Genomic DNA, 18,600 nt, shown 5'->3' with positions numbered 1-18,600 from the left:
TAAGGGGCGGGGTGGGGGGGTGGCGAGACACGGGTGCTTATCCACAGGAGGGATCCGAAAGGAGGGACCTTCTCAGCTCGTTTGCACCGTTACGCCATTGACACACACACACACACACACACACACGAATCACGCTACACAAACACAAACACGCATCGAGATGTTGTTCTCGCTATAAAGTGTAAAAAGAAGTCGGATACACATCCCCCTCACAAAACACACACACATAAAAATAAGCATACATGTGCAGCAGTGCTTAGAAGGTCCACCAGACTTCCGTCCTCCCGACTCGTTCCTTCCTGTGGATGGGGCGGACACACTCCCACCGACACACAAACACACACCGAATGAGGTCACACGCATCCACACGGGAAGAGACACGGTCTATGTTCTTGGCTATGGTAGAGAGAGCAGAAGGGCTTGTGTCAGTGATGTGTTTTTCCTCCGAGAGAGCCTTTTGGTTGCCATACAGACAGCACTTCTTTTTTCTGTCACCCTTCATGTAGCAGCGCCGAGCCGCCCCCCCCCCCCCCACCCCCCGCCCCCCCCTCGAGCTGCCTCTTTTTTCTATCTGCAAGTCCAATCTTCTCTTTGTCCTTTGGTTCTGTCGTCAATGCAGTTCTATTCTGTTTCCAGCCCCCACCTCCTTCCTCCTTTTCTTCCTTCACATCTCTGCATAACCCCCCCCCCCGCACTCTTACCCTCTACCTGTCTTCTGCATGGCCGACCACCATCACCGCCATTTCCATGCACGCATCTAAACAAATAACAAATAGATTGTTTACGTACTATGCAAATATACAATAAGTCAACATCGTCATCGTTCAGCTGACCTGGAGCCAGTAGCGGCCTGCAAAAATATGTCAAAATTGTCATTATCACTGACTATTATAAACTGTGAACCCTGACGTTTAAACATCACCATGCATGTTTCCCCATTAAGAATAAATAAATAATAACAATAATCACAAAGTTATGGTTAACACAAGCATCTATTGCAACAAGCGCTATTCCAACCAGGTCTCCTGTGTCACCATTTTGGTTCTACCTGACAAAATATTCCACTTTAAGGGTTTGGTACACTTCCACAGGAGGGTGCCACCGAGCTTTATTTATCTTTTCCTCATGAGGGTTGCGGGGGATATGCTGGAGCCTATCCCAGCTGTCTTCTTTGGGCGAGAGGCGGGGTACACCCTGGACTAGGTGGCCAGCCAGTCACAGGGCACATATAGACAAACAACCATTCACACTCACATTCATACCTATGGACAATTTGGAGTCGCTAATTAACCTAGCATGTTTTTGGAATGTGTGAGGAAACCGGAGTACCCGGAGAAAACCCACGCATGCACGGGGGGAGAACATGCAAACTCCACACAGAGATGGCCGAGGGTGGAATTGAACTCGGGTCTCCAGTAAAAAGAGTTGTGTAATGTCATAAATAATGAATTATAGGAGTGTATAAGTGACTATAGGGGTGCTACTTCATGTCTAGAGAGCTCTAATAATGTTAAAAAAAAAACACATTTAGTAGGTTCATTCATTCATTTTCTAGCGCTTATCCTCATGAGGGTCGCGGAGGATGCTGGAGCCTATCCCAGCTGTCTTCTTTGGGGCGAGAGGCGGGGTAACACCCTGGACTGGTGGCCAGCCAATCACAGGGCACATATAGACAAACAACCATTCACACTCACATTCATACCTATGGACAATTTGGAGTCGCTAATTAACCTAGCGTGTTTTTTTGGAATGTGGGAGGAAACCAGAGTACCCGGAGAAAACCCACACATGCACGGGGAGAACATGCAAACTCCACATAGAGATGGCCGAGGGTGGTATTGAACTCGGGTTTCCAGCAAAAAGAGTTGTGTAATGTCATAAATAATGAATTATAGGAGTGTATAAGTGACTATAGGGGTGCTACTTCATGTCTAGAGAGCTCTAATAATGTTAAAAAGTCCCTTTTTATGTGACATTAATATATGTGTTCAGCCTCCTCCCTGAATGACAGTACACCATAGACGGTCAATAATCTGGAAAACTAACTATCACTTGCATGACATTTTATTTTCCTTGTTTAACCAAAGCACGAGCGAAATAGAAACCTTGTCGAGTCTTCAGGCAGGACTGCTTTCTTTGCCTTTTTTCTTTTTTTTCGCATTTTGTCTGTATCCAAGCACCAGTTGCTGACATAGGGACTGTTTTAACTTTTAAATCGACATTGTAGACTCGAATGTTCAAAGTACTAAGTTATGCATACTCAAAGTTCTTAAAAAAAAGTTCTAATAACTTAATTATGTCAACATATTGTTCCATTTTGAGTACTTTTAACTAATATGTTTTAATTATATTGAACTATAGCTATATTAAGTAAGATTAACTTAAAAACATAAACTTTGTTTTTAAGTACATACAACTTAAGATACTGTAAATTGGAATGCTCAAAATAATTAATTGGTGTAAGTATAGTTAACTTAAAATTTTCTTAAAAGTTCTACTTATAAATGTTGTTTTCCAGTTGTATTATCTGTCTTTTCAGTTTATTTAACCTGTAGTTCATTTAACATGTTGTTCCATTTTGAGTACTTTTAACTAATATGTTTTAATTCAATTGAACTATAGCTATATTAAGTATGATTAACTTAAAAACATAGTTTTCATACAACTTAAGACACTGTGAATCGGAATGCTTAAAATAATTAAGTTAGCTTAAAATTTTCTTCAAAGATCTAACTACTAAAACTACTAAATGGTGATTTCCAGTTGCAATTTCTGTCTTTTCAGTTTATTTAACTTGTAATTTTTGATTAATATGAACTTTTTGCAGATTTGTGTAATCTACTTAAAAGAATTGGTAGTTACTTATAAAAAAAAGTATCAATTAAACATGAATAAATCAAACCAAGAATCAATTAAGAATAAATGCATTGCATCAGATAGATTTGTACTGTGTAGGTTACACATGCACACCTTCTTCCTATGGAAAGAGTTGAAATGACAACAAAAATTAAAGAATGGCGATTACAATAAATTTTAAAAATAAAAAAAAATTACATTTTTAAAAAACATTTTTTAAAAATTAAAAAAATATATATTTTTTTTTAACAATTTTAATTTTAAAAATTAAAAAAGTATATCTAATATCAACTCCAAATATTAAAGCTATGATATACTCAAATGTTTGAGTTTATGAACTGAAAAAAAAATGAGTTCTGCTAACTTATTCGGGTTTACAGTGCATTTAGTTCGATTCCCCCCCCCCCATATCATTTTCACCACATGACATTCAATAATCATACCACATCCTTGCATCGTTTTCTTGCCCCCCCTCCCCCCATCCCTCCCATTGTTTCCGCAGAATGCTGCTCTCTCTCACCTATTAACCCTCAAAGTCTGTGCCCCATTTCTCCACACATTTAGACACCAAAGTGTTCCGGATAGAGCCGCTATGCTTCTATCCGATCAAGTCAGCGATAACGGCATACATTAAAAAAAAAAAACGCACAAAGCCATTGTAATTGAGGATGCTTTCTGTGTACGGCTGCGCAGCTGCTTGTTCTGTGAGGCATATCGCGTGTGCATTGCATGCTTTGCATGGAGAGACGTGCTAGTTGGAGCTTGGGGGGGGAGGTTGACATTTTAAAAAAAATACTTGTAAAATATGGAACTGGGGGAAGGGTATGCATGATTTGCTGCATGTCTGGGTGGTCGCCGTCCGTCTTCCTGTCGCCAAACACACACAAAATGACTGTGCTGTGAGTTGGCGTGTGTCCTTACTGTAATGAGCCAACAAGGAAACAAACCAAAGTGTACTCCCTTTTCCTACAAGATGTCCGTCGCTTGGTTTTGGCTTGTTGGTTTATGATCAGATCTGTTATGAACCTCCAATCCCCTCCCTTCTTACGTACGAGCTGTGCAGAACAGAATTCAGTCGTTCTATATGTGGGTTGAAAGGTCAGCATGCCTCCTTGAAGGAACCTGTGAGAACCTCAACAATAATCGGTTCTCTGCAGAACTGTGGCATCGCCGCATTAAATCTTATCGGAATTTTAAGCTAAAATTGCTAATTCAAATAAGCTACAGATGCTATGCACAGCTCTTTTACCCCCCGACCCCCCTACCCCCCCTCACCTACCTTGTCACCTGGAGGTTCCAAGAACATGTGATGTCTTATTTGTTCCTCATCCTGATTAACCTTCTCGTGCAGAGACTCCTCCGCATGGATCTGCCCGTGGCTGACGACAACACCGTTCACTTTAACTCCACCCTAATGGCGTTGATCCGCACCGCCTTGGACATCAAGATCGCCAAGATTTCTGAAGGTGAACATCAACAACATCACGTACTTTAGTGGTTTTTAATATTTGTATTACAGTACTTGGTGCTAGCATTCCATATGCTAAACAGATTTGAAAGGTGTGTGTGTAAAAGTAAAAGTGATGTTTTGTTGTTATGCAAATTTTGGAGTTGCCAGACCGGAGCAGGAGGGGATAGAAAAGAAGTCTCCTTGTCCTGGGGGGGGACAGGAGACAATGCGGGATAATAACAGCACAACAGAAACAAACAGGACTACATCAGCAAATTTTTATGATGAATATTTTTTTAACATTAGAGCCCTCTAGACATAATGTAGCACCCCTATTCTCCTCTTCACACGTCTATGCCAAGATAGTAGACATTCATTCATTCATTCATTTTCTACCGCTTTTCCTCACGAGGGTCGTGGGGGTGCTGGAGCTTATCCCAGCTGTCTTCGAGCGAGAGGCGGGGTACACCCTGGACTGGTGGCCAGCCAATCACAGGGCACATATAGACAAACAACCATTCACACTCACATTCATACCTATGGACAATTTGGAGTCGCTAATTAACCTAGCATGTTTCTGGAATGTGGGAGGAAACCGGAGTACCCGGAGAAAACCCACGCATGCACGGGGGGAGAACATGCAAACTCCACACAGAGATGGCCGAGGGTGGAATTGAACTCGGGTCTCCAGCAAAAGAGTTGTGTAATGTCATAAATAATGAATTATAGGAGTGTATAAGTGACTATAGGGGTGCTACTTCATGTCTAGAGAGCTCTAATAATGTTAAAAGAGAACATGCAAACTCCACACAGAGATGGCCGAGGGTGGAATTGAACCCTGGTCCTCCTAGCTGTGAGGTCTAACACGCTAACCACTCGACCACCGTGCAGCCTAGTATTCCATATGCTAAACATATTTGAAAAGTGTTCTGTGGAGTATTATTTGCCTTTTATTTGATGTTTTGTTGTTATGCAAATTTGGAAATGCCAGACCGGAGCAGGAGGGGATAGAAAAGAAGAAGAAAAAAAAACAGAGATGGGAAGTGCGGGGACAGGAGAGACAATGCGGGACAATAACAGAACAACAGAAACAAACATCAGCAAATTTCGATGATGAATATTTTTTTTAACATTAGAGCCGTCTAGACATGATGTAGCACCCCTATGCTATATATAGCAGTGGGTTGTTTACTTCCTGTTCTGTACAATACTTCCTGTCTCATCACTGTGATGATCGTGAAATGACCACTGTACAAGATGATAATGATTATTAAAAAAAAAGCATATATCGGCATCGTGATTTTTCACGGAAATCGTCCGATACTGAACGGTGTTCGATCTCGAATATACCGTACAGTACGTCTCATGTATTTCTTTTATGTGAATGTCCGTCAGGCGGTATCGACAAGCACCAGATGGATGCAGAGCTGAGGAAAGAGATGATGGCGATCTGGCCCAACCTCTCCCAGAAGCATCTGGACTTGCTGGTTACGCCCCACAAGTGTAAGTTGCGGAGTATGGGGTCGGGGGGAGGGCCCCCCACCCCCCACCCCCAGTGCGGTGGCATAAACACGGCTGCAGGCGCACCCCGGCGCCACCCACTCCTCCGACGTTGTTTCTCTTCCACGCCACCCGAGGAAACGCTTCTTTCAGCCAGTCTCTCTCTCTCTCTCTCTCTCTCTCTCTTCACTGCTGCACCCTCTGATACAGCTGGCACGCTACATCGCCGTGCTAAGCTAACAACACAACCTCAGTTCGACATCAGAGGGTGCCTTTCTATAGATCGACTCTCTATAGATGTCTTTTCACTACAGGGACAGTCCTAATTTAAAATGGAGTGGGATTATCTGTTAATCAGTGCATGGTATTTATTAACATATTTTTAATATCACACTAAGAAACCATCATAGTTGAAGGTGAACATGTGCTGCAAAATACATAAAAAAAAAAAACCAATATCTGACTGTGAAAAGACTATTTGCTCAATGTCCATATATGAATGTTATGTATGTTTTGTGTGTGGAAAAAGTGTTGTATGTTGGTGTGCACACGTCACCCCTCTCTTACCATTCCTGGCGCTCAGGGTCCATACCAAAGGGTCTAATCTTGCAGGGTAACTTGTCATTCTCTCAGCAGCGACAGACCTGACAGTGGGCAAAATCTACGCCGCCATGATGATCATGGAGTACTACAGACAGAGCAAAATCAAGCGCTCGCAGGCACTCCGGGATGAGCAGGTAATGCCTGGGAATGTCTGGTTAGAAAAAAAACGAGCTAACGATACCCTGGTTTTGTTATGGTAGGAACTGATGTACTGTTTATGTCAATGGAAGTGTGTACTTTTGACTGTATTTTGTGTAAGAGCAGCAGCAGAAGGTTAAGGGTTCAAGTCCCCACTGCTGGTGAAAATATGGAGCTGGTGGTTGCTAAAGAGAAACCAGTCACCCATGAGCAAAGCACTGATGCCCACACAGATTATGAGATACAGTAATCCCTCTACACATCATGCTTGGAATTTTGCGGCATAACTCTATCACGGGCTGCACGGCGGTCGAGTGGTTAGTGCGCAGGCCTCACAGCTAGGAGACCCGAGTTCAATTCCACCCGCGGTCATTTCTCTGTGGAGTTTGCATGTTCTCCCTGTGGGTTTTCTCCGGGTACTCCGATTTCCTCCCACATTCCAAAAACATGCTAGGTTAATTAGCGACTCCAGATTGTCCATAGGTATGAATGTGAGTGTGAATGGTTGTTTGTCTATATGTGCCCTGTGGTTGGCTGGCCACCAGTTCAGGGTGTACCCCACCTCTTTCGCCCGAAGACAGCTGGGATAGGCTCCAGCATACCCATGACCCTTGTGAGGATAAGCGGTACAAAATGAATGAATGAATTAATTAATTAATGTGCACTTGGGGGGGGGGGGCGTACAACACTGAATCTTGCACACAATAAAACTAAAATTAAGTAAAATTATCCCAACAACATGCATGCTAGGTTAATTGGCGACTCTAAATTGTCCATAGGTATGAATGTGAGTGTGAATGGTGGTTTGTCTATATGTGCCCTGTGATTGGCTGGCCACCAGTCCAGGGTGTACCCCGCCTCTTGCCCGAAGACAGCTGGGATAGGCTCCAGCAGCACCCTTAAGATAAGCGGTAGAAAATGAATGAATGAAGTCTATCACGGTTTTTAAAAAATATATTAATTCATATATTGTGCTGTTTTATGGTTCAATGCAGCTTATTATTCATAAAAACAACAATTTTAAAGCTAATTTTACATTTACAACAACTTTTTATGGCTTATTATGTCTACTACATTGGCAATACGAATGTAAAAGTGGCAATAGGGTTGCTATTTTATGTGAGGAGGGCTCTAATAATGTTAAAACCCATATTTAGAAGGTTGTAAACGGTTTTTTACGCTCAAATTACAAAAAATATTCTGTTTATAAATTAGAAGTCCTACATCACAAAAATTCACTTATCACTGTCGTATCTGAAACCAATTAACAGCAATAAAGGGATTACTGTATATCCAATACTGTTTACCTGGATATTCTTCATAAGGGTAACAGCAACAGCAATGCTGCCATCTGCTGGTCAAAACGTTTTTCTTCTGCCTCAGTTGTAATTCTTTGCTTAGCATTTTGGCTCAGTGACATCGTCTGATGGACTATTTCATCCCATTTTATCCGTCTCACTTATATCCCAAATAGGATGTAATATTCATATTTTTATTGCACATTTACTGCCATTTTTTAACATGCTGGGTTCTGCCTCCTTGAACACTTTCCCACCTCCTCCTTCCTTCACCCTCAATTCTCCCGAAATTTCTTTTTGACTCAATACTTTGCCTTTTTTTTTAATTCTTCACCTGACCAAAACATGTTTGACACTTTGTAGGAACAGTTTTGGGAAGTCGCCTTTTCCAGCATGACCCCAATTGGAGTAGTTCCTTTAAGCCGAGGCCCCCACCCTTTTTAGTCAGACCCCTTCTGTTCCTGCATCCTCCTTTTTCCGTGCCCTTTTTCCCACTCCGTCTCCCTGATAGCTGGCGATGGCCATGTTGTATGTCTTACACAGAATCGAACCCCATTACTGTTTCAGCGCGTGGAGCCTTCCCCCACCCAGGATGGGGGTCCGGGCCTCAACAACGCCCTCCCTCCACCCGAGACAACAGAAACAGCAAACAGCCTGTGAGTCGGAATTCTGGTGTACGTCGGTATAAATAAAGTTATATTAAACACATATGTATATTAACCGTGTGTATTTTCTGTGGCAGCCCGGTGGAAGGGGGGCTCCCAGAGAGCCACTCGTGGGTCACGGCTCGTGCTCAGGAGATGTCCCAAAAGGTGGGAAGCTGGAGCCCTGAAGACGGCCTGGGAAGCATGACCACATCGCAGGTAGAAAGCTCAGGGGCACAAAAAACACAAGCAGGATCGCAACTCACATGCAGTCCAATATAAACAGTACATTCGTTCAAGGTCGTCATTTTCAACCCACCCGAGTGGGAAGCATTCGTCCCAAATTGTGCTGCTGCTGCCAAAACATCAAATGTCATCGTACGCGCCATCACATGACCAGTGACAGTAGAATCCAGTACTTCCTTGTTCCTTGTATTATTCCTCCACTAGTAATTCTCTTCCAATTATGTTCTCATTAAATTATGTTCGAAGATGTGATAATTAAAAAAATATATATTATATAATACATGGTTTATAATGGAAAAAAATCTAAATATATATTATTACACTTTATTTTTAGAGTTTACTACAGTCAATTGGTTCCTGACTTGACTGTGATAAGTCAATTTCTACAGTGTAGGAAACTTACAACATGATTAGAGCCCTCTAGCTCCAAAACAACACCCCTATAGTCACCTTGACGCTGATATTATCCAATAGAGTAGACATAAGAAGCCATGTAAGTCTTAAATAAGACTCGTGCTTGTATGTTTTGTTAATTAAAATTAAAATTAGGATAAAAAATAAAATTAAAACAAACTTAAATTGTATTAAGATTAAAATTAAAATGAATTTAAAATTAAAATATATTAGAATAAAAAATAAAATTCAAACAAACTTAAATTATATTAGGATCAAATTTTAAATTAAAATTAATGAAAAATTAACATTTATTAGGATAAAAAATAAAATTAAAACAAACTTAAATTATATTAGGATCAAAATTTAAATTAAAATATATTACGATAAAAATAAAATTAAAACAAACAAATTATATTAGGATCAAAATTAAAATACAAAATTTAATTAAATTATAATATTATTTATTAGGAAAGCAGGAAGTGAACAAATGTAACAGTTACTGATTGTAAAAGTACCAGATGGAGGGGTAGGATTTAATAAGCTTTGCTTCTTCCTACTCCTTTTGGACATGTGGAACTGTGAACTGATTATGGGATGCATTCAATTGTAATCTGATGCATGTTCAAATGAAATTAAACCATTACCATTTATTTTTTTACACTCACTGGGCACACAATTGGGCACACAATCTAATGACTTCCAATACATTTTACACTCATTCTGTCATGTCTGACACCGACGCCATCATTACGCTCATCAAATCCTCACCATCGATGACATTCCCGTGTAAGACCCTTGGTTCTCTGCCTCTGTGGATAACAAAACCGACTCCCTTCTACCTGTTGTCACGGCAGCCAGTCACAACATCTCCTGCTCTCCTGCTCTGTTTGCAGACGGTAGAGATGAGAGAGATGGGGCAGGATGGTTACTCGGATACTGAGCACTTTCCACCAATGGAAGGCCACGGCAGGGCCGCTTCCATGCCCCGCCTGCCAGGCGACAACCAAGTGAGCAGCATTCCCACCTCCTCCGTCATTCCCCTTCTGTGTCATTTTCCAGGTCTTTTGCTTAAATGATCCATTGCTGTGGCGCCAACAAGTCTAAACCAATCACGATGTATTTTTTTGGCTTATTGTAAATGACCATAGCAAAGCAAAGTCAGACCTTTTTAGATTTTCTTCTTCTCTTCTCATATTTTGTCTTGCACGTGATGGTGCTTCGTTTTCATGCAACGTTCTCATTCATTGTGTGCTTTTATAACATATCCACAAACACACTTTGCACAAAATATGATTTATTTTTATGTTGTTGTTGTTGTTGTTGTAATGGCGACTAAACTGTTTTTTTTTCTTTTCTTAGTGAAGGTCAATGATGAATTTTGGGGTCCTTTTTTTTATTTTTACAACCTAGCGCAAGCTTATGTGTGTGTGTGTGTGATGTGGTACTCCTTTTTTGGAGTTCAACCCCCGCTTCAGTCGGTGTCCCTTGTTTTGTGTGTGTGTCATGTGGATTTTGGTAGTTTTCATTGCTTTTGTGACTATGGTGATGTGAGTTCTGTACTTGTTTTGACGCCTTCCATCCGCCAAATGTGTGTGGTAAGTGTGTGTCCTCCACCGGATCTTCTTCTTCTGTGGTGTGCGTCGCGTATTAATGAGCTGCCAAACACACTGTGTACTTTTTTCTCTCATTTTCTGACTCAACCCATCGTTATTGCCGGTCTTCCGTCTTTCCTACACACACACCTCCCTCTTTGTTGTGGTTCTGCTTCATTTGTGGCTATGTGTGTGTGTGCGTGTGTGTGTGCGTGTTTTGTGTGTTTTCTCTGTGCTCATACAGAAGCGGAGGAAAGGGAAGCAGCGTGGCAGTCACCTCAGTGTATGTACCCTGTCTTCCCTGTCTTGTCTTTCTTGCTACATCTTCTTTCTCTGTCAGTCTGACTCAACCAAAAAGTACAGTTTGGTTCTTTTTGGATTAGCAGGAATATTTTAACCATACCAAAATAAATTAACCTGATGTTAGGAAGAAAAAAAACACCAAATGATGGATGATTTGCTTTATGGACACATCAAACTACCAAAATGAACTGAACTGTACAGATTGGTGGGCTTATATTTCCATACCGCAACACATGACTCCGACATTCTAAGAGGTGGCCATCTTCAAACGTTTAATTAGACAAAATACGGCTTCAGTAGCTCACGTCAAAAGGTCATCTCAGTACAGATTTATTGCCAGTGCTTATACGTTGCATCACTACAAAAAGGAAAAAAAAACTTTTCGGAATGGAATATTTTCCCCACTATATTCTCATCTACGACAAAGAGATAACACAATCGCAATACTTTAGTTTTAGTTCGTTTTAATTAATCTCACACACATACACAGTTTCATTGAGTCACCTGGAACTTTATTTTATTTTGTTATATAAGACTTAAGCTGCACGGCGGACAAGTGGTTAGCGCGCAGACTTCACAGCTAGGAGACCAGGGTTCAATTCCACGCTCGGCCATCTCTGTGTGGAGTTTGCATGTTCTCCCCGTGCATGTGTGGGTTTTCTCCGGGTACTCCGGTTTCCTCCCACATTCCAAAAACATGCTAGGTTAATTGGCTACTCCAAATTGTCCATAGGTATGAATGTGAGTGTGAATGGTTGTTTGTCTATATGTGCCCTGTGATTGGCTGGCTGGCCACCAGTCCAGGGTGTAACCCGCCTCTCGCCCCAAGACAGGTGGGATAGGCTCCAGCACCCCCCGCGACCCTCATGAGGATAAGCGCGAGAAAATGAATGAATGAATGAACCTTCTAAATGTGTTTTTTTTAACATTATTAGAGCTCTCTAGACATGAAGTAGCACCCCTATAGTCACTTATACACTCCTATAATTCATTATTTATGACATTATACAACTCTTTTGCTGGAGACCCAAGTTCAATTCCACGCTCGGCCAGCTCTGTGTGGAGTTTGCATGTTCTCCCCGTGCATGCGTGGGTTTTCTCCGGGTACTCCGGTTTCCTCCCACATTCCAAAAACATGCTAGGTTAATTGGCGACTCCAAATTGTCCATAGGTATGAATGTGAGTGTGAATGGTTGTTTGTCTCTATGTGCCCTGTGATTGGCTGGCCACCAGTCCAGGGTGTACCCTGCCTCTCGCCTGAAGACAGCTGGGATAGGCTCCAGCAACCCCCCGCGACCCTCGTGAGGAAAAGCGGTAGAAAATGAATGAATGAATATAAGTCTTATAGTGCGGAAAAATGCAGGTTTTTTTTCCCCTCACCGTTCTACTAGATGCAAATGGAAGCCTCCAAACCAAGTCAGGAGATCTGGACTTAAACCTATGAAATCCGTGACAAATCTGCATGGCTTTAAAGCCGTGCGTCAGTACTTTTGCTGAAATGACAGATCGGTTTGAATTGTATTAGATTGAAGATGCCAGACGTTTCTACCAGATTCTCTAAAAAAAGCCAGCTTTACTATTCTATGTCACAGCAGGAAGTCCATTCATGCGGCAAACAGCTGAGGTCAAAATGTCACATTAGTACTTCTTCCTCACTGCACTATCATAGTTTCCCACTTCGAGGATCATCTGTCAGCTTGACGAGTGACCCGAGCATCTTGAGCTACTTGGCTTGGTGTCGCATGTTGCCTTCATGAACAGTCATGCCACTGACTAACTGATGGGGGGGGTCTGTCCTTTCTGTGTCCATGTCTCCATGCCGGTGTGCTCGTCTCGAATGACGCTGTGTCTCCAGTCATGTTTCTATACTTGCATGCAAAATGATACAGATTCCCGAAAGTGTGTGTGTATGTGGATGTGTGTGTGTGTGTGTGTGTGTGTGTGCAATGAGGAGACATCTAAAGATGAATGAGGAGTGCGTGGAAAATGTTAGGGTTGGCAGGTTAGCAAATCCAGTGCTTTCTGTATGTACACTATAAGGACAACAGTATTTGGACTTTATTAACTAAGTGATCGATACGGATAAAGATGACAGCGAGGCAAGTTGGACAGAAACATGACACAGGAAGGGAAGACATAGACATAGACTTTCTTTAGTGTCATTGCACAATAACACAGCAAATTGCCAACGAAATGTCGTTGCCTGGCTCCTGTGTAATAATAAATAATACATAATAAATAATAATGTGGAGAATAAATAGATTACATCAAATATGAACAATGTACAGCGTAAACTGTAATTTTTACAAATAATTTAAAACAAATGATAATTATGGATAAAGAGGACAGCGAGGCAAGCGAGACATTCAGGGAAATAATAATAATAATAAAGATGACAATGTGGCAAGATTAATGGATACTTTATTGATCTTCAAGGGAAATTTACATTTACAGCAGTGCTCCAAAAATGTTGCTAGCAAGACGTTCAAGGAAAGAAGATAGAAACAAGCGATAGGTATGGATAAAAAGGACAGCGAGATGACTTGAAAAATCTGGGGGCTTTTATTTAGGGTGGAAGAACCTGGACCTTTTGTCAAATACACCTTTTCCACGATACTGTATCGATATTAAAAAGAATGATTGAAAAAAAACAAATGATAATTATGGATAAAGAGGACAGCGAGGCAAGTGAGACATTCAGGGAAATAATAATAATAATAAAGACGACAATGTAGCAAGATAAACGGATACTTTATTGATCTTCAAGGGAAAATTACATTGGTCTCGACGAATGGTGTCTTTAATAGGGGTGTAAGAAAATACCGTTTCGGTGATATATCGCGATACTTTGTTTCATGATACTGTATCGATATTAAAAAGAATGATAAACGAATGATAATTACGGATAAAGAGGACAGCGAGGCATTCAGGGAAACAATAATAATAAAGACAATGTGGCAAGATAAATGGATACTTTATTGATCTTCACGGGAAATTTACATTTCCAGCAGTGCTACAAAAATGTTGCATACAAGACGTTCAAGGAAAGAAGATGAAAACAAGTGATAGGTATGGATAAAAAGGACAGCGAGATGACTTGAAATTTAAAGGGAAAGAAGCGAGATATCCAAAGTGGAATATGGGGGCTTTTATTTAGGGTGGAAGAACCAGGACTTTTTTGTCAAATACTCTTGTTCTCGACGAATGGTGTCTTTTAATAGGGGTGTAAGAAAATACACCCAGAGCATGGGGACCAGCCTCTGTGGGGCCTGCATGGCTGGACGGTGCAAGGAATGTTGGAGTTTCATGAATGTTCCATGTTCGGGGGTGGGGGGGGGGTTATTAGTTATGAGGATGTTGCAAGTCATACTGACCCTTGTATCCCTTTTTCTTTATAAATTCCAGAAGCATGGAAGGCATGGTTGTTTGCCGTCATCTTTTCAACTTATTTGTATTTATTTCACATTACTGCCTTGTAAGCTGTACACAGTACTATTAAGTAGTAGTACTATATCATTAGGTGAAGAGGAACCGGTGTGCATAACTTTTCAAGAGCAGGCGCACAAACGCACCGATTCTCCAAACGCAACCGCAGCATATGTGTGTGTCTTTTTGTTTCCCCCCCTCCGTAGACCATCAGCGATAACAGCCCCATGAAGCGTTCCGCGTCGTCTTTGGGTCACAGCAGGTCAGGCCGCGGCAACCGAGACAAAGGAGGCCCAGATGTCTACAACATGGAGGATGTCATACCTGAGGAAGGTCGAGCTCCCAGACACGGGCACAGGAGAAAAGAGCGCAGCCACCGTGCCTCCGAGAGGTCGCTGTGTCGCTACATGGAGGCTGACACAGGTCGGAGTCCGATAAGAAAAACACATGTTTAGAAATGTCGGCGTTAGCGGAGGCTTGGTTGTGTTAAAATATTATTATTATTATTTTTTTAATAAAACATACACATTTAATACAAAGCTACAAAGTATCCGTTTAAGTCTTAAGTCTCCATCATCGTCTTTCCGCAGACATGAGCACGACCACACAGTCAGGTGACCTGATATCCAAGGACAGGGATCGGGATCGGGACCGAGACCGCGGCCGCTCCAAAGACCGCAAACACCACCACCATCACCACCACCATCACGGTTCCGTGGACAAAGAACGCTACGCCGCAGACCGAGGCGGCGACTACGCACGCAAGCAGTCCCGAGACCGAGAACCCGACCGGGAGAGGGAGCGAGAAAGGGACCGACGCTGGTCACGTTCCCCCAGCGAGGGTCGTGACTGCATGACGCACAGACAGGTGGGCTTATGGGTAATTTGCGCTTGATGGTAATACATTATACACAAGTACTTCATTGTTTACTTGTGTATCCATTCACCACATTAGCTCCTAATGAGAACCAATACAAGAAACATGTATTTATAAATATCATAAATATCATTAAACAATATGTTGTCAGCAGTGGTTTCAAACTGCTTATAATATTTAATAACTATAATAATATACCTTCAACGGTGTCTTGCTAACCTCTTGGATCTCATTAGCTTGTGTTTCTAATGTGATGGGTGAATGTATGTATGTACGTATGTATGTACGTATGTATGTACGTATGTTCCATACAGATGACATTGAGATGATTCAACACATGTATCAACAAGTCAACAAATATGCATTCATAAATGTATATTTGTGCACGGGAATGCTCGATCCTAATTGCTCTCCCCTCACTCCCAATGCATTCCCAACATAATTTTACATTCGCTTCCCAAAAAAACAAAAACAAATTGTAAATAAATAAAATAAAATACGGTAATCCCTCACCACTTCAATTTTACGGCCTTACTCCATCATGGTTATTCCAAAAAATATTGATTCATAAATCATGCCGAATATATACCCAATTGTTAGTATTATATGGTGAGCAAGTAAAATACAAATATAAGTCATTCATAAGACTCATTCAACAACATTGTGATGTGTAGTATTCTACACCGGTCACTAGGTGTCAGTAATGTTACATTGATGAGAAAATAGCCACTACAACAGGGGTCTCAAACTCAATTTACCTGGGGGCCACTGGAGCTGACAAAACGACTACACAACTATAGTCACATTTATACTTTTTTTATTTACAACATATTGCGCAACTGCAGGGTCTTGAGACACATGCTAACTCGCAAACTAGAGAGCTAGCGACCTAAACGGTAGCCTTCAAGTTATTTCCTTTAAACTTAAATAGCCAAAAACTTACCACTTCCACACGGATAGGGAGGATAACTATTAACAGTTATTTAACCTTTAACATGAACATTAATCAAACATAATAATTTTTTCTGGGTACATGATACCATACAGCATCCATATCAAACTTGCACGGGCCGCACTAACATTAAACTTTCATATCAAGGCGGGGGCCTCAAACTAGTGTCCTGCGGGCCACATTTGGCCCGCGTGTTTGAGACCCCTGCACTACAGGAAGTAGTCTTAAAGTAGGAGGTGCTGAATATACCTGATTAGCATTATTATATATGGTGAGCATATTTACACGAGTAAAATACAAATATAAGTCATTCATAAGACTCATTCAACAACATTGTGATGTGTAGTATTCTACACCGGTCACTAGGTGTCAGTAATGTTACACTGATGAGAAAATAGCCACTACAGGAAGTAGTCTTAAAGTAGGAAGCAGTGGATTATTTTCTGCCTTTTATATCTACTAAATTGGGAAATAGCAGTGTAAAGGTTACTATAGGGGTATTATTTCATGTTTAGAGGGCTCTAATAATGTTACAAATTGTATTTAGAAGATCGTAAACAGTTTTTTTTATGCTATAACTATAAAAATTTAATCCTACTTGAGTGAAATTCACTTATCACGGATGTATGTGAGATCAATTAACCACACTTAACGAGGGATTACTGTATACTTATTAACTTATGGAAATAGAACATTTGTTTGCATTTGTTTCGCTTATGTATATTTTTGAATTTAATCCTGAGAGTTACATTGCGATGAATGGGAAGTGTTGATTGGCTGAACACATGATGCACAGATGTAATAGCATGCAAAGCAGTACAGGTATCAAATACTAGCCAAATATACAGTTTATGTACCGGTGTATATATATTCTGTGCACGGTCAGACGCAGAGCCGGCTCTACCCAAAATGGCTGCCCTTTCACTTTTCGCGATTTTTTTTTTGTAAAATAGCTTGTCACCCAATTTACATGCTTAATAAATTGCTAATAAATATATTTGTATTTTGTGGTAAGATCATATTTATGTATAAGCTACTTTTACCCAATGCATATAACTATACAAAACTACAATAACTATACAAAACATGATACATACTGTATTATTTGTAGTGATATTATTCGGACAGTTTTCCAGATTGAAGGTGAATTTTTTTTTTTTTACTCTGCTTTCCGCGCTCCCCATAATCCACCGCGCCATTAGCATTGGCTAATATTGCCTAATGGGCTAGCCGGCTCTGGTCAGACGTTAGCTTTTACTGTGCAGCACAATGGATGCTCCAGAAATCAACCCTTTTTTCCTCCTCTTCTTGTTTTCTCTCCTCTGCACGGCATGTGGTTGATTTTTGTCATCGTTTTCATCCGCATCCTCTTGCACCGATATCATCACTTGTGCTTTTATTGTGTGAATTGTCCATATTTACTTCCTGTTGCTGCTCATCCGCCCATCTTTGACTTATACGTTTTGTCGCTGAATTTGTGGTTTCGTACTTTTTTATTTGCTTTATTTCACTTTTTGTGTAGGGCAGTAGTTCGGTCAGCGGAAGTCCTGTCCCGTCAACCTCCGGGACTAGCACGCCGCGCCGGGGCCGCCGCCAGTTGCCTCAGACGCCCGCGACACCCCGCCCCCATGTTACATACTCCCCCGTAGTCCGTAAAGCCGTGCCCTCGCAACCCGCCGGGCCACAGGGGCGGGCCCCGGCCCCAGCACCCCGTCGGTTATCACCCGACCCTCCCCAAGGCCAGGCTCCACTGGCCCACCACGGCGCGCCCCGCCAGAGTCACCACCCACCGCCACGCTGGGGGGACACAAGCGGAGTGTCCGTGGATGGAGCGGACGGCTGCTTCTATAACCAAAACTACGCGCCCCACCATGACGCCCCCACACATGAACCGGTCAGCAACCCCCACCCGCATCCCTTGGCCAGCCATCCACTGCCGCCCCCTCCCCAACCGCAACCACACAACCTCCACCCTCAGCCACACCCTGTAAACAACCCCCACCCTCACCCTTTGCCACCCCACCCACAGCCAAACCGCACCTCACCTAGGACAGTACACCACGTGCCCCCTTCTAACACCCCTATGACCGGCCCCGTTCAGGGTCAAGTGCAGCCCCCCGCTCAGCGCCGCCTTCCTAATGGTTACCGCTCTTCCTCACCGTCAACACATATACACGGACCCCAACATAGTGGGCCTCATAAAGTCCCACCCCCAGCGGGACATCCTAGAGGACCCCGCAAGGGCCTGCATGAACCCTATGGGGAAAAGGAACAGGAGGACTGGTGCTAGCCTCTGGGGATGGGGGATGGGGGGGGGGG

At 42.1% G+C, this 18,600-nt stretch overlaps 1 protein-coding gene across 22 annotated transcripts in view; it reads left to right on the top strand.

Moving 5' to 3' along the window:
• Window positions 1-18,600, top strand: part of cacna1aa (calcium channel, voltage-dependent, P/Q type, alpha 1A subunit, a) — a 101,723-nt gene extending 83,123 nt beyond the window's left edge. For 5 of the 22 annotated variants that reach the window (XM_058048757.1, XM_058048754.1, XM_058048753.1 and 2 more), the window contains 10 exons: window positions 4,208-4,322; window positions 5,702-5,809; window positions 6,443-6,543; window positions 8,389-8,501; window positions 8,588-8,708; window positions 10,025-10,138; window positions 10,971-11,006; window positions 14,659-14,875; window positions 15,043-15,320; window positions 17,804-18,600. In XM_058048757.1, coding sequence (XP_057904740.1) covers window positions 4,208-4,322; window positions 5,702-5,809; window positions 6,443-6,543; window positions 8,389-8,501; window positions 8,588-8,708; window positions 10,025-10,138; window positions 10,971-11,006; window positions 14,659-14,875; window positions 15,043-15,320; window positions 17,804-18,571 — 1,971 coding nt within the window. In that variant the 3' untranslated portion in view covers window positions 18,572-18,600. Of the gene's footprint in view, window positions 1-4,207; window positions 4,323-5,701; window positions 6,544-8,388; window positions 8,502-8,587; window positions 8,709-10,024; window positions 10,139-10,967; window positions 11,007-14,658; window positions 14,876-15,042; window positions 15,321-17,803 lie in introns of those variants that run through there. The other 17 variants (XM_058048747.1, XM_058048744.1, XM_058048735.1 and 14 more) reach the window with 9 other exon arrangements.

Source organism: Doryrhamphus excisus, chromosome 15, assembly GCF_030265055.1.
Source record: "Doryrhamphus excisus isolate RoL2022-K1 chromosome 15, RoL_Dexc_1.0, whole genome shotgun sequence".
Taxonomy (NCBI): domain Eukaryota; kingdom Metazoa; phylum Chordata; class Actinopteri; order Syngnathiformes; family Syngnathidae; genus Doryrhamphus; species Doryrhamphus excisus.
The sequence above is the reverse complement of the archived record's forward strand: the minus strand, read 5'-3'. Positions and strand labels throughout refer to the sequence as shown.